The sequence below is a fragment of the Rhipicephalus microplus genome, chromosome 2 (genome assembly GCF_043290135.1).
Source record: "Rhipicephalus microplus isolate Deutch F79 chromosome 2, USDA_Rmic, whole genome shotgun sequence".
Lineage (NCBI taxonomy): Eukaryota > Metazoa > Arthropoda > Arachnida > Ixodida > Ixodidae > Rhipicephalus > Rhipicephalus microplus.
Window position 1 is genome coordinate 83965823 of NC_134701.1, and position 13167 is coordinate 83978989.

The 13167-nt window shown below is 43.9% G+C and overlaps 1 protein-coding gene across 1 annotated transcript in view; it reads right to left on the reverse strand.

Annotated features, from left to right (window-relative positions):
• LOC142785101 (tissue factor pathway inhibitor 2-like) overlaps positions 1–2530 on the reverse strand; it is a 39680-nt gene extending 37150 nt beyond the window's left edge. Inside the window, exons 1-2 of the mRNA XM_075883522.1 lie at positions 2469–2530; positions 2377–2392 (exon numbers count right to left, since the gene is read on the reverse strand). Coding sequence (XP_075739637.1) covers positions 2377–2392; positions 2469–2481 — 29 coding nt within the window. The 5' untranslated portion in view covers positions 2482–2530. The remainder of the gene's footprint in view (positions 1–2376; positions 2393–2468) is intronic.
• Between the last annotated feature and the right edge of the window lie 10637 nt (positions 2531–13167).

The window sequence follows — 13167 nt, forward strand, 5'->3', positions numbered from 1 at the left end:
TTTTCAATCAGTACGATTTTGGTAATTTGCTTAGATGCTGTGCCGTTTCTATTTAAACGGTTTTTGATTTCGTTTCGGAATGTGGGAACCTGAAGAAATGTGCGTTGCCATCCGCAAATCGTTCATATTTTTGGAGTTTTTCTGGCATGAGCACGGAAAGCTTCAAAAGCTTAATCCCTCTTTTGTAAAAACTACCTACACACTCGTATTTTTAACATACGTGTTAACACAACGCCGAAAAGGAAAAGTTACTGCTTTAACTAGAAGCCACTTCGAAGTATAGAAACTTACACACCATACTAAATAATAAAATAACGAAGCGTGGATAATTCGCGAAATACTAAACTGCCATGAAAAAAAAAAAGTTGCCAGCATCTTCACCAATCCTCTTAGATTGAACTGCGAGAACTGATTGAGCAGCAGGCCAGCGCACAATATTCACACTGGCAACAATTATCGCAGCAAATCACTGCCTTAGCCCCCCGATAATTGTCGACGTCTTCTTATCATGTGATCGTCAAGAAATTGACAAGAAAGAGGCGTGTACTCGCAGCTAACTCGCGCCTTTTTTCTTTCAACTTTTTTTGAATTTTCGTACGTGGCGCTACACCTACAAATCCTGTAATGAAAACCAACTAGCCCGCATAGGTACCGTTGTTAAGTTAATATTCCTTCTGAAATGGAATGTCAGATTCACGCAATATGTTTGACTAAACTTCCTGGTGACTCAAGTTAGCGACATACGCCTCAAGACATTACAGGAAAGCCTCTAACTTATTCAAAACCAGATCACGACATTGCGTTAAATTCAGTTTGCAATGATAACGAAACCTAGAGGGTAACTTATGCATTCACCTAAAATGATTCGGAAGAGTAAATTTTTCTCATTTTTTTGTTTCTTCCTACTGAACGCCATTGATCCTACACCCTCAGAAGCTCTCTTCACATGCATGGTGTGGCTTTGCAAGGCCTGCCGGTACAGCGGCCTTGCAAGCATTCGACAACTCGCATACCTCCAGGATCACCCACGTATGTTTGCCTAAAGGCTCTGCCGGTAAAAGGAAAACCTATGAATTGCCCCGCCGCGGTGGTCTAGTGGCTAAGGTACTCGGCTGCTGACCCGCAGGTCGCGGGTTTGATTCCCGGCTGCGGCGGCTGCATTTCCGATGGAGGCGGAAATGTTGTAGGCCCGTGTACTCAGATTAGGGTGCACGTTAAAGAACCCCAGGTGGTCAAAATTTCCGGAGCCCTCCACTACGGCGTCTCTCATAATCAAATGGTGGTTTTTGGACGTTAAACCCCACAAATCAATCAAAACCTATGAATTGGCCGTTAGAGCAGCTCTTCCCAAGAAACACCGTGTGCCCCAGTCCCGTTTTAAAAGAACATCTGTATATGCATCCCCTTTTATATAACATATTGATTGATTTGTATGAAGGGTTTAACGTCCCAAAATCACCATATAATCATGAGAGACGCCGTAGTGGAGGGCTCCGAAATTTAGATCACCTGGAGTTCTTTAATGTGCACCCAAATTTCATTTACCATAAGGGCGCGACTAGTACATTACGTAAATAATATGCACTGTCTGCAGCGACCACAAGGTGATGTCCTGTAACGACGTTACAGAAAGTGACTTGAGGCTGGCGTCACTTTACGTTTATAATGAAGTGGATTCTCATTTTATTGCTGTAACGTTACGAATGTCCAGTCTCCGATTTTTTGTTGTTTTATTTGGTTTTCTTGTTTATTTACTTTTATTTTTCACTCCTCTTTGGGCCTGTTATGACCTGCAGTATGGGCAAATAAAATAAGTAGATGACGTAACAACATACGATAAACTGGGAGGTAATAACGGCGTGAAAGGGTGACGTCACCATATGTTTATGATTTTTCGCATATCTCCCGCTGACTTTCAGAGTCGCTTTTAGTGTTTTATGCCGTGTGCAAGGCTTTTGTCTCGATAATAACGGTTTTATTTCCAGTGACACAAATTTCATAGCTGGCATGAGAATACATGTGGGCACGAGGGCGCGTACCCTCACGCCAGCATGAGAAGCCTGCATGAATTTCATAGCTGACATGAGGGCACGTATCTGTTTAACTTCGTCTTCACTTACCCTATATACATCAGACAGGGGTGGCGGTCGCATACTGAGAAAATATTTAAACTGAAAAATAAACTAAAGTACCATGTATAGTCATTAAAAAGTAGCTAATAATTACAAGAAGCATTATGTATTATGTGTGGAACGCAACTCACTTCTGGAATCTCGCCTTGCCTTGTTTAACGGCCCCAAAGACCTATCCCTCTAGCTCAACTGATGTAGGGTTGCTGGTCGGTACCATTACTGCAATATAAGCACAAATACTTACTCCCGCTCGCTGCTGTCTGCAACAATACAACAAATCGGGAAAGATACGTTAGCCCGTGCCAGTAAATAAATGGCGAATGGCGTCAAACTCACCTTGGCCAGACATTGCTCGTTGTACTTCACAATACCACTCGAACAGACAATGCTTTACAGCTTCTTTCTCTTCGTCTGCATACCTTCTTTAGAACGTTGCTTATTTCATCAACACCTTGGCGCAACCCACTATTGGCCACTATTGGACAGTGCGTTACTAATGAAACTGATTTATTTCTTCAGGGGAAGGCAGGGTTGCAAAAAGTGGTGGGTTCTACTAAAAAGAAGCATTTCGTTTCTCTTTGTCAACGTAAGAAAATGAGCGAATGAATTGAAAATAGGATAATAAAGAAGTTGGTAACGCACTTGGAAAGCATTGGCAGCGCTAACATACGGGGGTAGACTTAAGGGCTTTCACACCTACACCATTTGTTTTCACTTTTGCGTTAACTACTGGTTACTTTTTGTTGTCTATCTTATCTACCTGCATTCAATTTTCCCCATAAAAACATATATTGAGAACGAGGCTATTGTTATTTTTTTTTTTGCCTCGGTGCAGAAAAAGGTTACCACTGCATCATCCACTTCTACTTTACTTTTGTGATAGTTTCTTATATCCACTCATTATTTCCTGTAAAAACATATAAAACCTATAGGATATTTCGCCGTCATTACCCTCGAAATGGTCATCGATTCGACATTTTCTGTTATTTATTTTGCCCAGTAATAATTCCCGCACCTACCTAGCACACAATTTGCAATATGCTACTTGATGTTGTAGCGTCCAACCGTATGACATGTAAAGTATCGAGCCATCAAGCCACAGTTCTATAGCGTTCAGTGTAACACGCCTTTATTAGTCTGAACAGTGTACATTGTGTCCTTGAGCGTGCCCTTTCATGTTGATATTTTGAACTGATGATGTATTTTAGAATATTTTCTTGGTTCACTGTTTTGGGTCCGTACAATGAAGAACCCTAAAATAGTTCATTGAGGGTTCTTTGTCGTATGCTTCGAAAGCACAAATCTAATCACGCCACCTGATTTACGACTAGCGGGAGGGACCACTATCACTGAAATCCATGCCTATTCACCAACAAGTCAAATGTTGCATCCCACTATTAACATATGGTGCCGGCAGAAAACATTTGCGTAACTTGCACTGCAGGCACAATTATAAATAGACGGGGAGCTAAGGGCCACCTATTTAGTCCTAGCATTCACCGTTTTACGAAGTTTCGTAAGTTTCCTTTTTATTTCATTTTCTGTTTCTTAACACGAAAGGGTTTATAAGCCACGTCCACGAAGGTTTTATTTATGTATTTTTGTAACGAATATGAGAACGTTAAAATATAAAAGAGCATCATGCAAAGAACTGAAACAGAAAAAAAAACCTGAGCAATTTTGGAGACCCCGAAATCAAACCCACGACTTTTCGACGAGTGATCGCCAAGAAGGGCGAGCTTAAACGACTGAACTGAGTTATCGGGTGCACTCGCCCGATACTGTTTGAACGCGCCTTATATTTGTCACACTCCTTCGCTGTGTTAGCTGCGTGCCTGCGCTCTTCCTTTGATGGGGTGGTTCCGCCATCTAAGCGCGACTATAATATGACACTGGTAGAAACCACTGCGGTAATCTCATCTGTTTCACGCCTCGATGCCAACATTGGAACAAATGGCACAGTCGAATTGCGTGGGTTGCGAGACTTGGAACGAGAAATGTCGGCAACCCATTGTCACAGGCATCAACACCCGCCGACGATTGGAGCGCGACTAGGTTAAATGGGGACAAACAACCAAACTAAAAACTCAATATATTTTTCTCCAAATAGTTGTAGTTTTATATATGTCAATGTTACTTATTAACCCATTTTATGGTGTATCTCACACCTGGCTAAGTGGTTGATAGCCTCCATTTTCCATTGAGTGCCTTAAATGGGTAGGGGGTGGAGCGTATCTGTAGTTTGCTATCTGAGCGAAAGCGGCGGTAGACGAACCAGCTATCAATATTACCCCTACAACAGCCTTTGCTCTCAGAGCAAAAGCGGCGTTAGACGGACCAGCTATCAATATTACCCCTACAACAGCCTTTGTTATCAAAGCGAAACCAGCATTATACAGACCAGCTATCAATATTGTCCCTACAACAGCCTTTGCTATCAGAGCGAAAGCGTCATTAGACGGACGAGCTATCAGTATTACCACTACAACAGCCTTTATAGTAGCGTCTAGATTTCTGAGGCAAATAATGATGCGAGAATGCGCTACAGCATCTTTCTTCAAAAAGTTCTCCGGACTTCAACCATCTAATGGCACCCTGGAAAACTTTCTCATGTCATAACCGACACCAGAATGTCTTGGTCACTCGACGCTGCTGTCGTATTCCTCCAATAAATCTTTATTTGTTGAGAGCAGGCTTGACTCCCTCCCCGCTCTGTTCTTTTTGTGGAGAAGAAGAAACTGTGGAACACTTTTTGATCTCTCGTAGAAAGTTTTCAACATTAATCAAGTTATCACTAAAAATTCCGTTACGAATTCTACGATTAGCTTTGACAACGTCCAATTTACTATCCTATGTGCACATACCTAAGGGCACAGCAACGGGAAAGTGTGCGAGGCAGTGCAAGATTTCATTGTATACAGTGTCAGAGAAGAAACTTAATCTCAAAGGGTTATCAGTTAACCATTGTAGACTACAGAAAGTTTTATTTGAAATCAATCATTTATTTCTCTTTCAGTAGAAACTAATTCATACAATTTCTTGTCAGGAATAATTCACAAAAAATCATTGTTTATAATATTATTCTCTTGGCTAATATTTAAATATGTATATTCCTTTTTGTTAATCTACCCGATTCTTGGTCAATCTTCCATGGTGGGTGTGAGCCACAAGTTTAGGATCTACATCTACGTCTACATCTAGAGCTTGCGTTTACTTCGGCGTGTTCTTTGGTTCGGCGCATTGCCAGGTCATCGAGACATCGCTCATTTTTCCGTACTGGTTTCTCACATACCTTAAGCAGTTTACTTATTTTTTTAAGTGCATTTCACTGGTGTGACATCTGTGAACTGAAATATCTCAAAGAATGTGTATATAGCCATTCAAGTTACCACCGACTTCTTTCTCTGGTGCACGGCTGGCGTATGGCGGTGAACGCGCCGCGCTAAGCAACGAGACAAGGTATTTTACGGCTGCCATAGCTATAAGCAACGAGACCCGGTACTCCACGGCTGCCATAGCTATAAATTTGAAGCTGCTGCCTCACTGCAGTGGTTTTCGACGTTTGCGCAACGTGAGTTTTCGAACTACTATGCTATTGTGCTTGTGAACAGTTGTCTCACAATTGCCTCGGCCATGTTTTTTGTGCATATTGTAAGTACGTCATTTGGCTAATAAAACAACTTTGCTCCCTCAATCATTGTTTTTTTTTTCTTTCTTTCCTCACCTGAATACAATTGGCGATCCAGAAGACGTAATAAGGTTGCCTTAAGAGCGGCACCTCAAAGGTCAGCAATTAGGAAAACTTTCAATTTCGTGCCCTGTAGGACCAGTGTGCGACATCACTGCCGCTTCCGGTTTTGACGTCATATTTTAATTTTTTATTTTTCTTTAGCTATTGGTTGTCCCCTCCTCATGTAGATGGTGACGGAGGAGACACGTCTGCCTCGATAGTTATAGCGCGAGAACAAAACGACGACACAGAGACAAGAAGGACACGAAAGACACTTCTTGTTTCTGTGTCGTCGTTTTGTTCTCGCGCTATAACTATCGTCATGCCATACCAACTAGCCCAAGCTGCCACACTTCTACGTCTGCCTCGTTCGAGTGCTCGTCTCCAACTTTCCTTTATTTACACGTATATATCTCTTGCCCCTTATTGACCCTATCGGTGCCTTTGGATATCGCTGCCCCGCTGAAAGGTACACGGTGACTTGAAACGAAGCTGAAAGAGAACACCACAGAAATGTTTTCTGTTGCAGTGGTCTTACCAGTGTACCGATGCTCATGAGCCTCGCATAATAAAAGAGTCCCGTGTAAGTAGGTCAGCAGAGATTAAAACATGGCCCTTAATTTATAGGGTTGAGGCTGACGCTCCCAGCCCGCATCAATGCATTCACCGCTGGCGATATGGTCAAACCGTTAAGGGGTGCTGATCGTCTCCTGGATGCCGCATATGTGGAGAAGTGCATGACTTGAAAACACGTTTCTCCTAAAATGAAAGTTGCTGCCTTTGCCGAGACACCTCCCCTGCTCGTCATTCAAACTACCTGGTGAGAGCTCCTCCAAGTTTTAGAGAACATAGAAAGGAAGCGAATCTCCGGCCGTGAAGCTCGAGCCCCAGTATTAGACAGATCGTCCGGGTGCGCTGTAGGTGCTGCTCGGCATTTTAAATCTTTGGAAACATCTATAGTTGAGGTTATGGCAGATACTGTCGTAAAGACTATGTCAGAAGTATTGAACGCCCTTTTTACAACACTGTTGTAGACAATCGGACAAGTCTTCACGACTCAGAAGACCCATATCTTACATAGTGCAGGCAAACCAACTCATGATATAGGTACCGCACCTACGCACGAAGGCAAAGATTTCTGCACCACGCGACGTACCGCGTCTGGTGCAGAAACTGCGTTTGACTACACCGGTCCTCTTACATGTACTTGAGAACAAAACTGTGGCAATGTTTCCGAGACCACTTCAGAAATCTTTGAAAATGTTGATTTGGACACTAGAGCCACTGAATCCCAAACGCACTTTTCTGCATAGATTGAAGACAAAGAGTTGCCAGGAAATCAGTTCGCTGAGGAAGGATGATTTCTCAAAAGACCCTTCAACATAGGGTCGTTGAAACGGCTTCTTTGGAATTGTCGCTCAATTTTTGCCGCAGCTACAAATCTTTCACATGGTCGTACAGAATTTTCTCTCGACCTAATTATATAACAAAAACGTGGTTCTCTATAAAATAAGTTTTAATCTTAGACACTATCTTTGCTTTCGCTTAGATCGCGGTTCATGTAGAGGAGGTTTAGCGCTTTTCATCCCTACAAATTTGCGTAGGGATGGCGTATAGAGTGATGACAACATACTAGTCAACATCGACAGAGTGAAAATTTAGGATTAGTTATATCTATTCCTCGTTGTACACCATTTTCCGTAGTCAATGTTTATTTCTTAGAGAAGTTGTGAATACAAGTTTAGTTAATTCTGCAGTAGCAGCGTGTAAAATATATAATCATCGCAGGAGATTTCCATTCACACCACATATCATGGAATTCGATGGCTGTGGCAAACGGGGATTATAATGGGCGCATGAATGGCATTCTGTGTGCGAATTTTCCATCGCCAACTGATGTATTTGGTATATCGCATTTTGTGATAGACTTGACCTCTTCTAACTCGGCTTGTAATATCTCGTGCTGGTCCACCATCACTTCGGCCGCCAACAGTGCTCACCTTCCAGTATTTTAACTGCAATATAGTATTTCTTCAGATATTCAAAACAAAAATTGTTGTCTGTCTTCGTGTCTTCCTGTTTGTCTGTCAAGCGAAACGGCTCAAGTATGACCCCATCCGCAGCGCCCACCAATATTGGTCTGGGTTCTGCGTTCGTACTTTTGCGATTGTCGGTTTGAAAGCAATTATTGCCCATATCTGCAGCACAAAGTCAACACACCGATATCCTGTGGTGTGTTTATTTACCCAAAAAAAAGCATACATCAGTAATTCTAAAAACTGTAGCTTTAATTACGCTGCACTGACAATGAGATGCTATGCACAAAAAGTCGTTTCGTAGGCTTTGCTAAAACTAGAGTAACTGTATATGGTCCCTACTGGACCAGAGTACCGCAACTGTTTTCTAACTCCACCGGTGCTGCCAGCAACCATGCAATGCGGAGAAGCTGACGCTCAGGCCAATTTTGTGTCCTCCGACGCCGCCGCTGCTTTGGCGCGAATAATTGCCAGTCAATTTAAAGTGAATCCCGCTGGTCTTCGTGCCTTTTGTGAATGCGGTTCAAGGATGCGTGCGGGTGACTGTGTATCAGTTTTATGTGCGCACCAGGTCTGCATTTCTACCATCACAGCCATCAGAATGTTACAATGACTTGGTAAACTGGTAAAAGATGCTTTACTAGCTACTGAGTGCTCCTTCGTTTGTGGTGTACATGCTAAAAGAGAACTGCACTGTTCTTTGTTGCGCATTCATATCTGTTTAAAGAGAGCCGGATTATCTATCTTCATGCAAAGGAATAATAATTATTCGCCACTGACGCAGCTAAAAAGCGCGGTTGTTGAAGTCGCTGAATTTTACAGCGGAAGCTCTTATGAGATCCCAAGGACCGACTCCGGCGCCGCATAATTTTGCCACCACTGGTGCCCGTGATCACTATTGCATAAAATTTCAAAAAATATAGAAAAAGACTATACGAAAAAAGAAACATATATACTTCACTAAGGATCCAACCCGAGTTTTTCGCGTGTCAGCAGAGTACTGCCCCGCAAAGTTAAGCCAAAAGTACGAGCCTTACTGACTTTATGTAGGCAAAATATCGGGTAAAAGTTTGCAATTATGAGTGGAATAAATTGTTTTAGAACAGTGAAGCAACAAGTGTGCATCGCACAATGATAATTGTGCAAAAAGTGCACCATTATGCTCTTACGCTCTTCAAATGCCTAAGGCCTAACTCCTCATTGGGTTATATTCACCGAGACTAATCGGGCGATTTCATGTACCATCAAGGTTAATGAATGTCGCATATCTCACAAGCGTAATGTGAATACTGAATGTTTCCGCTCGTTATCCGGTCAAAAATTTCGTAAGTGTGCGAAATGTGAATGTCGCAAGACCAAATGTGTTGATAATGTTCGGTCTGAACTTTTCGCCACACGCTGAGCAAGAACGTTGCTTTTCTTTTTTACCACGCTATTTATTGAGCTTTTACATTGCACTTTGTTGGTGATTGGGCAGATATGGGGCCTTGAAGCACTGCATGCAGTGTGTGCAGGACTCAAGCCAAGCTTGTATGTCAATATGCAACACGGCAAAGAAGAAACAAAAACAAACACGGCAAGGGAGTCATTTTCAAAACAGAGGGCGACTTCGCCGCATAGCAGGTTGCTAGCCAGGCAAGAAGGCAAACCTATGCTCTACTCTGGTTCCGTAGGAACCATATGCAATCACTATAGCTGAAATGATAAGGTGCTGTCACCTACCTTGCAATCTACAAAATATGGCCTCCGAGATTGAGCGCGCAGGCTGCGCGCTCGCTATAACAGAGGCATCCTTTCGTTTTTACAGATTACCGCCAGATGGGCACATGTCTCATGCAGCACCTCCAGAATCTCATTGAGTGATTTTCTCACGCAAAACATCCCACAAATCTTTTATTCACTCTCTCCAAAAGGAAGACTATCGTCTTCCAACGACATTTGCTCTCTAACAGGCAGATACGGGGCCAATTTTTTAAACATTATATGCCCGCTTGCTGCGACAAGCAAATATGTCCTGAATTATGTTAATTATAACAAACTAAAATATACATTACGATCAGGCTTCAATACACAGGCAGGACGAAGTAATTGATTGATATGTGAGGTTTAACGTCCCAAAACCACCATATGATTATGAGAGACGCCGTAGTGAAAGACTCCAGAAATTTCGACCACCTGGGGTTCTTTAAAGTGCACTCGAATCTGGACACACGGGCCTACAACATTTCCGTCTCCATCGGAAATGCAGCTGCAACAGCCGGGATTTGAACCCGCGACCTGCGGGTCAGCAGCCGACTACCTTAGCCACTGTGGCAGGGCCAGGACAAAGTGAGCAGGTAAGGGCACATAATTTATGTCAGCTATAGTGTGACACTATCAATAAAGCCAAATTCAGTAGGCAGTTAACTAGAAATAGTAATCAGTTACCATGGTGGAACACTGACTGTGATCGCGACTACATGGGACGAAAGGCAGCTTGGTTGAAATCACTCTAAAACAAGGATCCACGAGAGCCTGTGCCGCTTTTGGCAGCTTTGCTGTACGGTCCTTTTTTGTTGAGACCCCGTTGCGACTTCGCTAGTTCAATAAACCTCATCACGCTTGATGGAGTTTGCTGAGATCCCCAAACAGACCTGGAGCTCCACGCTCTCAAGTTGGCCGAGAGACCACCGCACAACATGACTTACGCTGTCACCTGTGGCCAGCGTATATGCCGGAAACAAAAAATAATAAGAAACCCAATTTAGGTTCCCAGATTGTTGCATCACCAATGAATACTGATTCGGTTTTTTATCCCTCGCAGAACCATTGCGATCATTCGAAGCAATTGAAAAAAGTTTGGAAGATCGCTTTACGTCAATGCGATCCCACCCTTTGCCGGTTATAGAAAAAGCTGATGAATATAAGCCAACAGCACTATAAAAGAAATCCGAAGTAGTACACTCACTACCAGCTTCACCTGCAGGTACTGATACTATAACTACAGCGATGTTAAAGAGTAGGTTTGATTTGACCCCTAGCAATCTGGTAAACGATAAATCACTGTTCAATAGAAATTGGCTGGGTACATCCTGAGTGTAAAGTTGCTAATGCAACCCCCTATTGAAAACAGGGAGCTGCATGGCCATGCAATAGACAACGTTAGACCTATTTCGTCACCTCGAATCAAGATAATAAAGGGGGTTCTATATCGACATCCTTAAGAATTCGTAGAGTGAAGTCCTATATTGGATTATTGTCATATCGGATGTACACGTGGGTGCTCTATGTAGTGTGCGCATGTTGAACTGGAAGCTAGAAATAAACTTGCTCGGCACAGAAAGCAGTACGGCACTCTCGTGACCTTATTGCTAAGGCGTATATATGACAGTGTGGAGCACGCCACCTTGATTAGTGAACATTGAAGCGAGAACGTTCCCGAATATATAAATGCATAGACTCAAAATATTTTAGGTCGGCGCACATTTTATTGTTCGCAGAATGGGCTATCTTCAACACAATACAAACAAACAAGGGGGGGGGCTCCTCTGGGGTTCGTTCTTTCACCCATTTTATTCAAATATTATTAAGCTCTATCTCTACTCATGATAATGCACAAGTGTATGTGCACACAGAGACAATCCAGCATTTTTTGCAGCTTCCAATGGCATACCCTCATTTTAAAATAATTTACAGTCATATTTGGCGGCAATTTAGGTATGGCTTAGTGACCTGCACATGTCTCGTAATGTTAACAAACTGGCTCTTGCAATTCTGCTGAGATCTCCTGTGGACATTACTCCACAGGTAGACTCATTAAAGTAATTGAGCCGAGTATACACTGCAAATCTTAATTAGAGTGCACACATTGAGTATATTGCGTCTAAGTGATTATGTGCGATTGAATGGTTAAAGCGCTACAACAATGGTTGATTCGGAATGCGTAGAAGAACTTTGTTGATGCTATGTTTGATGTATGTCTACCGAATATTGGAGCTTGGTGGTGTGTTGTTCTGTGGGCGACCCATTTATAAATACGCCCCCTTCTTTCTGTAGAGAGTGAGCCATTGCGCCTAGACTCTAAGGCAAAATTACCCGAAAAAGGAGTAACAGAGACCAATGGGCGCGCGCGATGAACGCATAGACAGCTGAGGAGCAACCACAGGGGGAAGCGTACAGCGCGAAACCACTTAGTCTCCAAAGGGATGAACCGCCCGGGGATCGCAGGCAGCGCGAAAAGCGTTGCCAAGGTGACAGCCCTCCTCCACAGAACACATGTCCTTCTCTTCCTCTATTGGCTCAGTCTTTCCCCTTATTTAGCCGGCAATGGTCCGCGGTGCGTTGTGCTCGGAGTGCTCGCCCACGGCCGCCTGGATTCGACGACCTAAGAATTAGGACGTGGTGCTTGTGTGTACGCTTGGGTGAGCGTGGGCTGCTGCTTGTGCGTTTCGGTGCACCCATGAAGTCAGGAGCAAGCCTCGACACGTCACCACGCCATGCTGTATATCTCTGGCTTCAAGATAGTCACGAGAAACAAACGACAGCAACAGTTGGGGAGGCCAATATGGCGGCCGAGAAGTCAACAAGCATATCAGATATAGACTTTAGTCCAACTTAGGGCAGAAAACAGCGCTTGATTCTAAGACTTGTAAATTATCATTCTTTATTCTACTCTACTTGTCGTGTGTGCGATACGGATCGCGCTTGCCGGAAACGGGCTCGGTCGTGTTGTGTATCGCACACACGAAATGCATCGCAAAATCAGCTTCGGAATCTGCAGTTCGCCTGTGCTTTGCGACCGCCTTGAAATTGGCCGCAATTGCCGTCGGCCTCCCGTACGCTCGCTCGAGTGCTCGCCTGTCTTCGCCGCCGCGATGAGCTCCGGGATGACGATATTGGACTGAGACCTCGTCGCTGTGTTGGCAGTCATCGAAAACACGTTGCGGGTTCTCGTAAAGAGCTTGGTTGTAGTATGTCACACGCTGTAAGTGCACCAGCACGGGCTGGCGGGGCTTTCGCTAGCGTCGGAACTCACTGAAAATCAGTCGCCATTAGAGTCGGTCGCTAGCAGCTCGGCGCCGTCCGCTGGCCGCGGCGGCGGACTCCCGTTTGCGCACTGCACTCGCTCGAGTTTGTGGAAAATGGCCGCATTACCGTCGATTTCTTCGGCGCTAGCTCCAAACCAGCTCGGTGCTGTTCGTGGCGGCGGCAAAGAGTGCGCTCGCTTTCCTGCTCGAAGTTCGCTGGCGGCAGACACTCCGCGTGCAACGCCGTGTTTGGTCTCGCGTTC